This window comes from Rana temporaria, chromosome 2 (genome assembly GCF_905171775.1).
Source record: "Rana temporaria chromosome 2, aRanTem1.1, whole genome shotgun sequence".
In the NCBI taxonomy this organism is placed as follows: Eukaryota; Metazoa; Chordata; class Amphibia; order Anura; family Ranidae; genus Rana; species Rana temporaria.
In genome coordinates, this window is record NC_053490.1 from 16,938,676 (window position 1) to 16,953,468 (window position 14,793).

The 14,793-nt window shown below is 48.6% G+C and overlaps 1 protein-coding gene across 1 annotated transcript; it reads left to right on the forward strand.

Annotated features, from left to right (window-relative positions):
- Positions 1 to 32: 32 nt before the first annotated feature.
- On the forward strand, positions 33 to 13,454 carry TIMM10B (translocase of inner mitochondrial membrane 10B). The gene is made up of 3 exons (XM_040339910.1): positions 33 to 265; positions 4,498 to 4,593; positions 12,684 to 13,454. The coding sequence occupies exons 1-3, from the start codon at positions 164 to 166 to the stop codon at positions 12,930 to 12,932; spliced, it is 447 nt and encodes a 148-aa protein (XP_040195844.1). The 5' UTR covers positions 33 to 163; the 3' UTR covers positions 12,933 to 13,454.
- Positions 13,455 to 14,793: the final 1,339 nt, after the last annotated feature.

The following is a 14,793-nucleotide window of genomic DNA, read 5'->3' on the forward strand; positions in this document are numbered from 1 at the left end:
GCAGTGCCGGAAGTTCCCCTGCAATCTGGCTGTCTACCGAAGTGGTTTTAGGAAAGATAGCGACGGGACCTGGTCTAGAATTGTGTTTAGAAGAATATTAGCGACTAAATTATTCAGCAAAAGGGCCTGGATTATAGCCAGTCCAGAAGTGGTCTTCGAAAATATGGCGGCCGGAAGTGGTCTCCGGGAAGATGGCGGCGCCGGGAGGTCACACGGGTGGAGAGCGGAGATCATGGCGGGAGAGGATCAGCAGCAGCTCCGTAATGTGAGTGTAAAGGCCTCGGCCGAGTTGTGTGTGGAGGGATCCAAGGGATAGCTCAGTGTAGGAAAGCGGGTTCCCCCCTTAGCCAGGGAAACAGCATTTTCAGTACGATCAATGGCTGACCTTGTACTGTGTACTCCATCACCACATCCTCTGTCTTCAGCACTGAGTCACTGACTGGGGACAGAGCTACAGATCAGGAATGGTGATGTGTCCTAATCAGTGTGACAAACCAGGCAACAAGCATTTCCAGGAGAAGGGCCACCGCCTCTGAGATAATCCCTGGGGTATTGGAAAATGGCCTGCAAAACTGGGGGTGTCACAGGGACAGGAAGTGAGGATCAGGAGGTTGTGCAGTGACAGGAAGAGGGGGAGGGCAGATGGGTGTCACAGAGACAGGAAGTGAGGGGTGTCCTGGTTGGAGAGTGACAGGAAGTGGGGGAGGGCAGGTGGGTGTCACAGAGACAGGAGGTGAGGGGTGTCCAGGATTGGGGGGAGCAAGTGGGTGTCCCATTGACAGGAAGTAAGGGGTGTCCAGGTTGGGCCGTGACAGGAACTGGGGAGGGCAGGTGGATGTCACAGACAGGAAGTGAGGGTTTGTCCAGGTTGGGCAGTGACAGTAAGTGGGGGAGGGCATGTGAGTGTCACAGACAGGAAGTGAGGGGTATCCAGGTTGGGCAGTGACAGGAAGTGGGGGTGGGCAGATGGGTATCACAGAGACAGGAAGTGAGGGGTGTCCAGGTTTGGGCAGTAACAGGAACTGGGGAGGGCAGAGGGGTGTCCAGGTTGGGGGTCAGAAGATTAGGCTATTGATAGGAAGTGAGGAATGGGGGAAGGTGGGTGTCACAGAGATAGGAAGAGAGGGGTGTCCAGGTTGGGTAGTGACAGGAAGTGAGTGTGGAAAGGATGGTGTCACAGAGGCAGGAAGTGAGTGGGGGAAGGAGGGTGTCACAGAGACAGGAAGTGAGGAGTAAGCAGGTTAGAGGTTGGGCAGGAAGTGGGATAGGGAAGATGGGTGTCAGAGACAGGAAGTGAGGGGTGTCCAGGATGGGGGGGGTTAAAAGTCGGTGTCACATTGACAGGAAGTGAGGAGTATCCAGGTCAGGAGGTTGGCCAGTGACAGGAAGTGAGGAGTATCCAGGTCAGGAGGTTGGCCAGTGACAGGAAGTGAGGAGTATCCAGGTCAGGAGGTTGGCCAGTGACAGGGAGTGAGGAGTATCCAGGTCAGGAGGTTGGCCAGTGACAGGAAGTGAGGAGTATCCAGGTCAGGAGGTTGGCCAGTGACAGGAAGTGAGGAGTATCCAGGTCAGGAGGTTGGCCAGTGACAGGAAGTGAGGAGTATCCATGTCAGGAGGTTGGCCAGTGACAGGAAGTGAGGGGTATCCAGGTCAGGAGGTTGGCCAGTGACAGGAAGTGTGGAGTATCCATGTCAGGAGGTTGGCCAGTGACAGGAAGTGAGGAGTATCCATGTCAGGAGGTTGGCCAGTGACAGGAAGTGAGGGGTATCCAGGTCAGGAGGTTGGCCAGTGACAGGAAGTGAGGAGTATGCAGGTCAGGAGGTTGGCCAGTGACAGGGAGTGAGGAGTATCCAGGTCAGGAGGTTGGCCAGTGACAGAAAGTGAGGAGTATCCAGGTCAGGAGGTTGGCCAGTGACAGGAAGTGAGGAGTATCCAGGTCAGGAGGTTGGCCAGTGACAGGAACTAAGGAGTATCCAGGTCAGGAGGTTGGCCAGTGACAGGATGTGAGGAGTATCCAGGTCAGGAGGTTGGCCAGTGACAGGAAGTGAGGAGTATCCAGGTCAGGAGGTTGGCCAGTGACAGGAAGTGAGGAGTATCCAGGTCAGGAGGTTGGCCAGTGACAGGAAGTGTGGAGTATGCAGGTCAGGAGGTTGGCCAGTGACAGGAAGTGTGGAGTATGCAGGTCAGGAGGTTGGTCAGTGACAGGAAGTGAGGAGTATGCAGGTCAGGAGGTTGGCCAGTGACAGGAAGTGAGGAGTATCCAGGTCAGGAGGTTGGCCAGTGACAGGATGTGAGGAGTATCCAGGTCAGGAGGTTGGTTAGTGACAGGAAGTGAGGAGTATGCAGGTCAGGAGGTTGGCCAGTGACAGGAAGTAAGGAGTATCCAGGTCAGGAGGTTGGCCAGTGACAGGAAGTGAGGAGTATCCAGGTCAGGAGGTTGGCCAGTGACAGGAAGTGAGTATCCAGGTCAGGAGGTTGGCCAGTGACAGGAAGTGAGGAGTATCCAGGTCAGGAGGTTGGCCAGTGACAGGAAGTGAGTATCCAGGTCAGGAGGTTGGCCAGTGACAGGAAGTGTGGAGTATCTATCCAGGTCAGGAGGTTGGCCAGTGACAGGAAGTGAGGAGTATCCATGTCAGGAGGTTGGCCAGTGACAGGAAGTGAGGAGTATCCAGGTCAGGAGGTTGGCCAGTGACAGGATGTGAGGAGTATCCAGGTCAGGAGGTTGGCCAGTGACAGGAAGTGTGGAGTATGCAGGTCAGGAGGTTGGCCAGTGACAGGAAGTGTGGAGTATGCAGGTCAGGAGGTTGGTCAGTGACAGGAAGTGAGGAGTATGCAGGTCAGGAGGTTGGCCAGTGACAGGAAGTGAGGAGTATGCAGGTCAGGAGGTTGGCCAGTGACAGGAAGTGAGGAGTATCCAGGTCAGGAGGTTGGCCAGTGACAGGAAGTGAGGAGTATCCAGGTCAGGAGGTTGGCCAGTGACAGGAAGTGAGGAGTATCCAGGTCAGGAGGTTGGCCAGTGACAGGGAGTGAGGAGTATCCAGGTCAGGAGGTTGGCCAGTGACAGGGAGTGAGGAGTATCCATGTCAGGAGGTTGGCCAGTGACAGGAAGTGAGGATTATCCAGGTCAGGAGGTTGGCCAGTGACAGGAAGTAAAGATTATCCAGGTCAGGAGGTTGGCCAGTGACAGGAAGTGAGGATTATCCAGGTCAGGAGGTTGGCCAGTGACAGGAAGTGAGGATTATCCAGGTGAGGAGGTTGGCCAGTGACAGGGAGTGAGGAGTATCCATGTCAGGAGGTTGGCCAGTGACAGGAAGTGAGGAGTATCCAGGTCAGGAGGTTGGCCAGTGACAGGAAGTGAGGATTATCCAGGTGAGGAGGTTGGCCAGTGACAGGGAGTGAGGAGTATCCAGGTCAGGAGGTTGGCCAGTGACAGGAAGTGAGGATTATCCAGGTGAGGAGGTTGGCCAGTGACAGGAAGTGAGGAGTATCCAGGTCAGGAGGTTGGCCAGTGACAGGAAGTGAGGAGTATCCAGGTCAGGAGGTTGGCCAGTGACAGGAAGTGAGGAGTATCCAGGTCAGGAGGTTGGCCAGTGACAGGAAGTGAGGAGTATGCAGGTCAGGAGGTTGGCCAGTGACAGGAAGTGAGGAGTATCCAGGTCCAGAGGTTGGCCAGTGACAGGAAGTGAGGAGTATCCAGGTCAGGAGGTTGGCCAGTGACAGGAAGTGAGGAGTATCCAGGTCCAGAGGTTGGCCAGTGACAGGAAGTGAGGAGTATGCAGGTCAGGAGGTTGGCCAGTGACAGGAAGTGAGGAGTATCCAGGTCAGGAGGTTGGCCAGTGACAGGAAGTGAGGAGTATCCAGGTCAGGAGGTTGGCCAGTGACAGGAAGTGAGGAGTATCCAGGTCAGGAGGTTGGCCAGTGACAGGAAGTGAGGAGTATCCAGGTCAGGAGGTTGGCCAGTGACAGGAAGTGAGGAGTATCCAGGTCAGGAGGTTGGCCAGTGACAGGAAGTGAGGAGTATCCAGGTCAGGAGGTTGGCCAGTGACAGGAAGTGAGGAGTAGCCAGGTCAGGAGGTTGGCCAGTGACAGGAAGTGAGGAGTATCCAGGTCAGGAGGTTGGCCAGTGACAGGAAGTGAGGAGTATCCAGGTCAGGAGGTTGGCCAGTGACAGGAAGTGAGGAGTATCCAGGTCAGGAGGTTGGCCAGTGACAGGAAGTGAGGAGTAGCCAGGTCAGGAGGTTGGCCAGTGACAGGATGTGAGGAGTATCCAGGTCAGGAGGTTGGCCAGTGACAGGAAGTGAAGGCTAGCAACAAGTGGAAGTCACCAAGACAGATGTGGGGGGAACATTTGGTGGCAGGTTGTGACAAGAGAGTTGGGGATTAGGCGGGTGGGCAGTGAAGGGCCCTCAAAATAGGGGCGGCCAATTAAATTGCGTGAGAGGTAGTTGGTTGGTGACCCATACTAATATATATATGCCATTCTGTTCTTTATGACAGTTGCGGGACTTTCTGATGGTTTATAACAAGATGACTGAGATGTGCTTCACCCGCTGCGCCAAGAACCTCAACTACAGATCTCTGACCATGGATGAGGTATGAGGCACCGTCCCACCATAATGGGACATATCATTGTCCTGTGTGCACTTAGGGCTTTGTCCTTCATGGAGATGAGTCACTGGAAGGGGGCACACCATGGGTGACATCAGATCATTTCACAACTCCTCTTCCTTCTTCTATATTGCCATCCAGCATGCTGGCAGATCTCTGTGCTATTTACCACTTGCCACATTTCTGCTGTCAGGTTTTTTGTGTCACCAGAACATGAAGTAAGGGGGGATCTTCTGCTGGAGACAACTAAATGGGGATTTCCTCTCAATCCCTATTCGTGGGACAGAAGGTCCTGACTGTTCCCTACTCCATCTAGAAATGCAAATTGGAGTCTAGAAATGTGGAGGTTGTCATTGCTGGCTCTGCGAATGCCGGTGTTCTGTCAAATGGCCAATTCATCAAGATCTCCACTCACTTCCTGTTACTGTAAACTGACAGTAATTGGAGATTTCGACAACTTGTTGTTTGGACACAACACCGGCAACCATATACATTCCGGTACACGGTATTATGAGCGGATATTGTTAGTCCGCTGCGATACTAACCAACAAAATGGCCGTCTTCACAGCGGCGACAACTTTTTCCTCACAACAGCAAAGTCGTTGTGTACCGGAGTGTACACGCTTGCCGGTGTTGTGTCAAAATGGCTAGTCACTGAAATCTCCAATTACTGATGGTTTACCGTAACTGAAAGTGACGTGATTGGAGATCTTGATCAATTGGCTATTTTGACAGAAAACTGGATAACCGGCTGTAATACCGATCCACGAGTTTTAGTATTTTCTGAGACACTCTCCCAACAAATGTAAGCCATGCTGACGTACGTCTGACTGGCTGCACACTCATTTCAGGTCAGCGTCTCTGGAAATACAGGTCAAACTCCAAAAATTTGAATATTGTGCAAAAGTTCATTTATTTCACTAATTTAACTTAAAAGGTTAAACTAATATATGAGAGAGACTCATTACATGCAAAGCAAGATAGTTCAAGCCGTGATTTGTCATAATTGTGATGATTATGGCTTATAGCTCATGAAAACCCCAAATCCACAATCTTGGAAAATTAGAATATTGTGAAAAGGTGCAATATTCTAGGCTGAAAGTGTCCCCCCTCTAATCAGCTAATTAAGCCATAACACCTGCAAAGGGTTCCTGAGCCTTTAAATGGTCTCTCAGTCTGGTTCAGTAGGAATCACAATCATGGGAAAGACTGCTGTGCAGAAAAACATCATTGACACTCTCCATAAGGAGGGAAAGCCTTGAAAGGTAATTGAAAAAGAAGTTGGATGTTCCCAAAGTGCTGTATCAAAGCACATTAATAGAAAGTTATGTGGAAGAAAAAGGTGCACAAGCAGCAGGGATGACCGCAGCCTGGAGAGGATTGTCAGGAAAAGGCCATTCAGAAGTGTCGGGGACTTTCACAAGGAGTGGACTGAGGCTGGAGTCAGTGCATCAAGAGAACCACACACAGACGGATCCTGGACATGGGCTTCAAATGTCGTATTCCTCTTGTCAAGCCTCCTGAACAACAAACAACGTCAGAAGTGTCTTACCTGGGCTAAAGAAAAACACACCTGGTCTGGTGCTCAGAGGTCCAAAGTCCTCTTTTCTGATGAGAGCAAATTGTGTATCTCATTTGGAAACCAAGGATCCGGAGTATGGAGGAAGAATGGAGGGGCGCACACTGCAAGATGCTTGACGTCCAGTGTGAAGTTTCCACAGTCTGTGGTGATTTGGGGAGCCGTGTCATCTGCTGGTGTTGGTCCACTGAGCTTCATTAAGTCCGGGGTCACCACAGCCGTCTACCAGGAGATTTTGGAGCACTTCATGCTTCATTCAGCAGACGAGCTCTATAGGGATGCTGACTTCATTTTCCAGCAGGACTTGGCACCTCCCCCACACTGCCAAAAGTACCAAAACCTGGTTCAATGACCGTGGGATTACTGTGCTTGATTGGCCAGCAAAATCGTCTGACCTGAACCCCATAGAGAATCTATGATAGAGAATCTATGGGGCATTGCCAAGAGAAAGAAGAAACATAAGACCCAACAATGCAGAAGAGCTGAAGGCCGCTATTGAAGCATCCTGGTCTTCCATAACACCTCAGCAGTGCCACAGGCTGATCGCTTCCATGCCACGCCACATTGAGGGGCCCAAACCAAGTACTGAGTACATATGCATGCTTCTACTTTTCAGAGGTCCGATATTGTTCTATGTACAATCCTTGTTTTATTGATTGCATGTAATATTCTAATTTTCTGAGATTGTGGGTTTGGGGTTTTCATGAGCTGTGAGCCATAATCATCACAATGATGACAAATCACGGCGTGAACTATCTTGCTTTGCATGTAATGAGTCTCTCTCATATATTAGTTTCACCTTTTAAGTTGCATTAGTGCAGGGCTCGACAAAATATGGGCGCCAGGTCGCAATCGTGACAAGAAATTGTGAACTGGCGCCCGCCGGTAATTGAGGCCGCGGCTTTGCAGCCTTGTGAAGTGCCAAGCTTCCTTCTGTGACCTACGCCATCTGGTGGTGGCCGTTGGTATTACAAGTAAAACAGCAGTTTTAATGTGTAATTTTTCACTGCCATCTCCTTCCCTCTAATTAGAACCCCCAGACATTATATATATTTTTTTTATTCTAACACCCTAGAGAATAAAATGGCGATCGTTGCAATACTTTCTGTCACGCCGTATTTGCGCAGCGGCCTTACAAGCGCACTTTTTTTGGGAAAAAATACACTTTTTGTTCATTTTAAAAATAAGACCACAGTAAAGTTGTCCTAATTCTTTTTTAATATTGTGAAAGATAATGTTCCGTCGAGTAAATTGATGCCCAACATGTCACGCTTCAAAATTGCGTCCGCTCGTGGAATGCCGACAAACTTTTACCCTTTAAAATCTTCATAGGCGACGTTTAAAAAAATTCTACAGGTTGCATGTTTTGAGTTAGAGGAGGTCTAGAGCTAGAATTATTGCTCTCGCTCTTAACGATCGCGGCGATACCTAACGTGCGGTTTGAATACCGTTTACATATGCGAGCGCTGCTCACGTATGTGTTCGTTTTTTGCGCACGAGCTTGTTCTGGCTCCTAACTTTTTTAGCTGGCTCCTAGATTCCAAGCAAATTTGTCGAACCCTGCATTAGTGAAATAAATGAACTTTTGCACAAATTTTTTGCGTTTCACCTGTAGTGAAGGCAGGGACAGCCAGGCAACTAGAATTCTTCAGAAGGAACTCGGTGATGGCATCTCCCTTAGCTCTAAGGTACAGGCTTCCTTCAAGGATTCACATCTACCATATTTAGATCTTCAAAAAGCCAATGCTGAGGGTTGAGAGGACATCCACTGCTGACCTCTCCTGAAAATGTGCCTGGCTGTCATGCCAAATCAATGGCTTCAGTACTTTCCAAGTCTCTGACCCCCAACCAAGTTGGGTCTGTATGAATCTTGTAGCTCCGAACCTCACAGTATTCATGTGAGAGACAGCCAAGAAAATAGCAGTTCCAAAAAGTTCACAATGGGTGCCCTGGATTTTCTCTCGCTGTCAGTTTTTTTTCCCCCATTACTAACAGAACACACTGCAGCTTTGTGCATGGGGGTGATTATTATTATTTTTTCAGGTACTTTTTATAGCGCTGTCAATTTACTCAGCGCTTTTACATGACAATACGTTGTACATTCACATCAGTCCCTTCCCTCAAGGAGTTTACAATCAAAGGTCCCTAACTCGCATTCATATACTAGGGCCAATTTTAGACCGCATCCAATTAACCTTACAGCATATCTTTGGAATGGAGGTGGATGATGACATGTAATGATAATGCTGGGGCGGTAAATAATGATGATAGTCGTGCAGGAAGGCATATGATGATAGTTGGTGGGGGGGTGATTATGGTGGTGACGGAAGGCATATGATGATGATAGTCGGGGGGGGTGGATGATAACGGTGGTGCATGATGTAGTATATGATGTTGGTGGCATGGAGGTAAGGTGGATGATTATAGGGAGGACGAATATGGTGACAATAGGGCAGGGCTGTGGAGTCGGAGTCGAGGAGTCGGGGGAAATTTTGGGTACCTGGAGTCGGAGTCGGCAAACAATGCTCCGACTCCTACTAAATTTAGATTGGAATTTAAAAAAAAAAAAAGCAAGTTTAAATGTCCCAATTCACAAAAAGTTATAATTAATGACTTCTCTACTGTAAGAATAAAGACCAATGCATGCAGTGCCTCACGTAACCGCAAAACGAACACGTTAAGTGACCGTGAAGAAGCATGCTTTTCATGTGCTTCACTATATGGCACGCAACGCACAATTAGGAGCTGCAATACTTATACTTTCCATAGTGTTGTGTTCTGCTTTTACAGGGAACGCATGTTAGAGAACCAGTAAGTGTCCAAATAAAAAAATTCCAACAGGAGTTTTATAAAGCACTAAAAGAAGTTGAAAAGTATGATCGCTCATCAAAACTTACTGTTGAAGAAGCCATCCTTGTTTATCCAGAGATCGTTAGTGATGTGGCCAGAATAGTTACTGCAATGCCACCCACCCAAGTCAGTGTCGCAAGATTATTTTCAGCCCTAAAAATAATAAAGTCTGACTTAAGAGCCTCTATGAAAGAGGATCTGGCAGAGGCAATTCTCTTCCTTAGAACTCTACATTGATTTGCATTTGCTAAGCCTATAACTACATTTCAAGATTAATATAAACCATTTCTAGGTTTTACAGATTTTGTTTTTGGTTCATTATAGATGAGCTTTGTTTTTGTTCTAAAACAACCAAATAATGTGGTTTGTATTTTTGAACTGGTAAAGATCCTGTTCCTGATGTTTATGCCTGCTGCTACTATCCAGCCACTTGATTGTTTTCATTGTGTTTGTCTTTTGTTTAAACTGTGCAATACAGAAGACTGTTGGCTTCCCAGCCAGTAGTCCTGTGGTAGGTTGCGTTTCTTTCCCTCAAGGAATGTATTAAAATACATTCGCATATTAATACAGAGGAGTCGGAGTCGGAAGTACATAAAACTGAGGAGTCGGAACATTTATCTACCGACTCCACAGCCCTGCAATAGGGAGGCACATGATAATGTTTAGACCAGGGTTTGACAAATTTGCTTGGAATCTAGGAGCCAGCTTAAAAAGTTAGGAGCCAAAAAACGCGTGCCGAGCTCTCGCGCAGAAGCGAACACATACGTGAGCAGCGCCCGCATATGTAAACGGTATTCAAACCACACATGTGAGGTATCGCCGCGATTGGTAGAGTGGGAGCAATAATTCTAGCCCTAGACCCCCTCTGTAACTCAAAACATGCAACCTGTAGAATTTTTTAAACGTCGCCTATGGAGATTTTAAAGGGTAAAAGTTTGTCGCCGGGTAGAACTCTTAATTGTCAGAGGATGGTTAACAGTGAGTATGCATGCTGGGCCAGGGCAGAAGACCTTGCAGTACAACTAAGAAAAAATAGCTTTGAGACTGTAGTATATATACATTCTGACAGAGGAGGATTGTAGAAGGCACCCTTGGAATTAATACTGTTCAAAGACTATTTATTATATATTTTACATTAAATGTCTAATTCTGGTACTGGGGTGGTGATATTTTTCTGCATGCACTGCTAAATAGGGTTGCCGAGTTCCGAATGCCTTTGCATTAACACTTGGCACTACCGTTTTAGTTTCTAAATTTTTTTTTTATTGTACATTCCATCCCATAGGACCGGCGCTCCGCGGACTAGGCCGAAGCCGCGGCCTCGCCTAAAACATCCTGCCTGCAGCTCACCGCGATCCTGGGAAAAGGCCGCGAGCGGCATCAGGCCGAATGCCGCTCGCGGCCTTTTCCCAGGGTCGCGGCGAGCTGCGGGCAGGATGTTTTAGGCGAGGCCGCGGCTTCGGCCTTGTCCGCCGCGATCCTGGGGAATAGGCGCTCTGCGGACTTTAGCAAATACATTTCATTTTTGCATCAAGGACTTTGGAGTTGCCAGCTCCTCTGCGCCATCATCCTTTTTCGTCTAAACCAGGGCTCGTCAAATCCCGGTCGCCATGGCGACTAGAAATAGAGTCCTGGCGAGTGGGGTCTTGGCTTGGAAGGTGGACATGGGCAAAAAAATAAAAATGTTTGTTCCATAGGACCGGCACTCCGAGGACTAGGCCGAAGCCGCGGCCTCACCTAAAACATCCTGTCCGCAGCTCGCCGCAATCCTGGGAAAAGGGCGCGAGCGAGCTGGATCGCGGCGAGCTGTGGGCAGGATGTTTTAGACGCGGCTTCGGCCTAGTCCTCGGAGCGCCGGTCCTATGGAACAAAAATTTTATTTTTTTTGCCCATGTCCACCTTCCAAGCCAAGACCCCACTCGCCAGGACGCTATTTCTAGTCGCCATGGCGACCGGGATTTGACGAGCCCTGGTTTAGACGAAAAAGGATGATGGCGCAGAGGAGCTGGCAACTCCAAAGTCCTTGATGCAAAAATGTATTTGCTACTTTTGAACATTAAAAAGCAATCGGCTGACACGTTTCGGTGTGAGCCTTAGTCCAGGGTTTGACAAATTTGCTTGGAATCTAGGAGCCAGCTAAAAAAGTTAGGAGCCAGAAAACGCGCCCCGTCCCGACGAGCTTGCGCGCAGAAGCGAACACATACGTGAGCAGCGCCCGCATATGTAAACGGTGTTCAAACCACACATGTGAGGTATCGCCGCGATTGGTAGAGCGAGAGCAATAATTCTAGCCCTAGACCTCCTCTGTAACTCAAAACATGCAACCTGTAGATTTTTTTTAAACGTCGCCTATAAAGATTTTAAAGGGTAAAAGTTTGTCGGCATTCCACGAGCGGACGCAATTTTGAAGCGTGACATGTTGGGTATGAATTTACTCGGCGTAACATTATCTTTCATAATATAAAAAAAAAATGGGGATAACTTTACTGTTTTATTTTTTAATTAAAAAAAAATAATTTTTCCCAAAAAAGTGCGCTTGTAAGACCGCTGCGCAAATACGGTGTGACAGAAAGTATTGCAACGATCGCCATTTTATTCTCTAGGGTGTTGGGATAAAAAAATATATACAGGCATACCCCACGTTTAAGTACACAATGGGACCAGAGCATGTATGTAAAACGAAAATGTACTTAAAGTGAAACAATACATTTTTTCACTTCTAGGGTGTAGTGGGGGGTCAGGAGCTGTAGTTGAGGTCTCAGGGGCACACTGGAACAGGGCGGGGTATGCTCTCTGAGCTTCAGCTCCTTCTACTGCGACTGCAAAATGTCTGTACAGTACTTGTAGGGCACTTTACATACACTCACAGGTATGTCCTTACTCGCGAGTGTATGTAAAGTGAGTGTACTTAAAGCGGGGTATGCCTGTATAATGTTTGGGGGTTCTAATTAGAGGGAAGAAGATGGCAGTGAAAATAGTGAAAAATTACATTAGAATTGCTGTTTAACTTGTAATGCTTAACTTGTAATACCAACGGCCACCACCAGATGGCGCCAGCTCACATCTGGTGGTAATAACTTGTAATACCAACGGCCACCACCAGATGGCGCCAGCTCACAAAAGAAAAAGCCCACCTTCCAAGCCAAGTCGCCAGGACACCATTTCTAGTAGCCTTGTCGGGCCCTGCCTTAGTCATAGTCTGTTGAGAGCGCTGCATCTTTCGGTGGTGATGATGGTTGGGGGAGGAAGTGGATGATTATGGTGGTGGGAGAAGGCATGCGATGATGATGGTTTGGGGGGAGGGCTCAATGATTATGGTGGTGGGGGGAGAGCGACATTGGCGAGGTGCATGATGATGGTTGGGGGGGGGGGGGGTGGATGATGGTGGTATTGAAAAAGGATGATGATGATCATGGTAACAAGGGGGAGGCATATGATGATGGTGGCATGGGGCAAAATGTAATGAGGTTGGTGAGGGAAGTTGGATGATGATTATGGTGACAGTGGTGAGGTGTATGATGGTTATGGTCGGGAGAAGGTAGATAATGATGATTATGGTGAGGCATGTGATGATGATGATGATGATGATGATGATGTGGTGACCAGCACAGTGTGCCTCATCTGTCTGTCCTCTCTCACCTTGCAGGATAAATGTCTGGACAGCTGCGCCACCAAATTCATCCGCTCCAACCACCGCCTAATGGCGGCGTATGTGGGACTGATGCCGGCCGTCGTTCAGCGCAGGATGGACGACATGGAGAAGCAAAGCAAGGAATTGGAAGCGATGGCTGAATCCAAACCGGATCTATCACTGGGAGCCAATCCTGAGAGTGCAGTCCCTGTGGAGGCAGCAGGTGTCACGGATCATGTAACCAGTACATCAGAATCTCCATAAGGACTGAACTATATACAGCCACCAATATAGAGCGTTTCCTGTCCTCCAACACCAGAGCTGATCATTACCATGTTTACAGTGGCCTCAGCCTGGGTCCGCCCAGCCGTGGGGGTGGTGGCGGCCATCTTGATAGTTATCAGAGGAGTATCAGTACCAACGTACAGCATGTATGAGAAGTGACTCTTGTTCTCCATTTAGTGACTTTGAGATGTTATCAGTCTGCTGCAGGAAGGAGGAAGCATTTCCTCAGTCTCTCCTCTCCAGTTATCAGACTTCAGTATTGTAACTTTGTAGCAGGTCACTAAGTGGCAGGCTGCAGCGGCGGCTCATCTGTGTCAAGACGGCCAAGAACTGTAGAGGTACCAGGATTTACAGAATGGTGACATTTCTGTGCTGGGTTTTTACTTCACCCGACAGCTGCTCAATCTGCACAGAAATTCTCCACCATTTCTAGTCGCCATGGCGACCTGGCGCCCGGGATTTGTCGAGCCCTGCACTATTTAATGAAGCTTTCCACACGTATCTGCCTCCTGTTATTACTTTGTATGGTGTCTGTTGCATGCTTCCCAGAACATTTATACTTTTTGTGTATTTCCCTCCCATGTTTTTTTTGTTTTTTTTGACAGCTAAGTACAGTATATGCCCTGTTTAACCACTTCCATCCCGGGCACTTATACACCTTCCTGCCCAGACCAATTCTTAGCTTTCGGTGCTGTTGCACTTTGAATGACAATTGCGCGGTCATGCTACACTGTACCCAAACTAAATTTTAATAATTTTGTTCCCACAAATAGAGCTTTCTTTTGGTGGTATTAGATCAAAATTTAGAAAAAAAAAAATTTTTTTGTTTCTGTTATAAAACATTGTAAATAAGTAAGTTTTCTCCTTCACTGATGGGCACTGATAGTACTGCACTGACGGGCACTAAGGCGGCACTAATGGGCACCGATGAGGTGGCACTGATGTGGTGGCATTGATGGGCACTAATATGCGGCACTGATGGGCGGCACGGATGGACACTGATAGGCGGCATGGATGGGCACGGATAGGCGGCATGGATGGGCACGGATAGGCGGCATGGATGGGCACTGATAGGTGGCACGGATGGGCATAGATGGGCACTATTGTATGTGTTGTACTAATGGATGCCAATCAGTGCCAAACAATGCCTGCCAATCAGTGATGCCCATTGATTGGCATTCATTGCGGCACTGATTGGCATCCATTTTCTGTGTCCTCCTCATCCCTGGTGGTCTAGGGTGGCATCCTTTATTTTTATTTTTTTAAATTTCTGGTGGTCTATATGGCCATCCCTAGTGGTCCAGTGGGCATCTTCGGGGGGCTGTGCTGATGATCGATCAGCACAAACCCCCCCCCTGTCACAGGAGCAGCCGATCGGCTCTCCTCTACTCGCATCTGACAGACACGAGTGAGGAAAAGCCGATTACCGGCTTTTCCTGTTTACATCGTGATCAGCCGTGATTGGACACGGCTGATCACTTGGTAAAGAGTCTCCGTGAGAGACTCTTTACCTTGATCGGTGTTGCAGGGTGTCAGACTGACGCCCTGCAACAACGATCGCCGCGATGCGCGCCCCCGGGGGCGCGCAGCGGCTCAGAATCCTGAGGCCGTCATATGACGTCCAGTCAGGATTCTACAACCACTTTGCCGCCGTCAATCTGTCATTGGCGGGCGGCAAGTGGTTAAAGGATAACTCCGCTTTGAAAAAAATATAGCATATACAATTTCGACACAAGCCATTACCCTTATTTTAACCTCTTCAGTCCAGCCTAACACGCATATGTGGCCTCTCGGCGTGCGGGCCTTCAGGCCGAGCGGCTGCATATATGCCGTCCTGTGT

Excerpts from the sequence above, each read along its gene's own strand:
- TIMM10B (XM_040339910.1), top strand. The coding sequence starts at position 164 with ATGGCGGCCGGAAGTGGTCTCCGGGAAGATGGCGGCGCCGGGAGGTCA. Across the intron at positions 266-4,497 it reads ATCAGCAGCAGCTCCGTAAT|TTGCGGGACTTTCTGATGGT; the intron begins GTGAGTGTAAAG and ends TCTTTATGACAG. Across the intron at positions 4,594-12,683 it reads GATCTCTGACCATGGATGAG|GATAAATGTCTGGACAGCTG; the intron begins GTATGAGGCACC and ends CTCACCTTGCAG.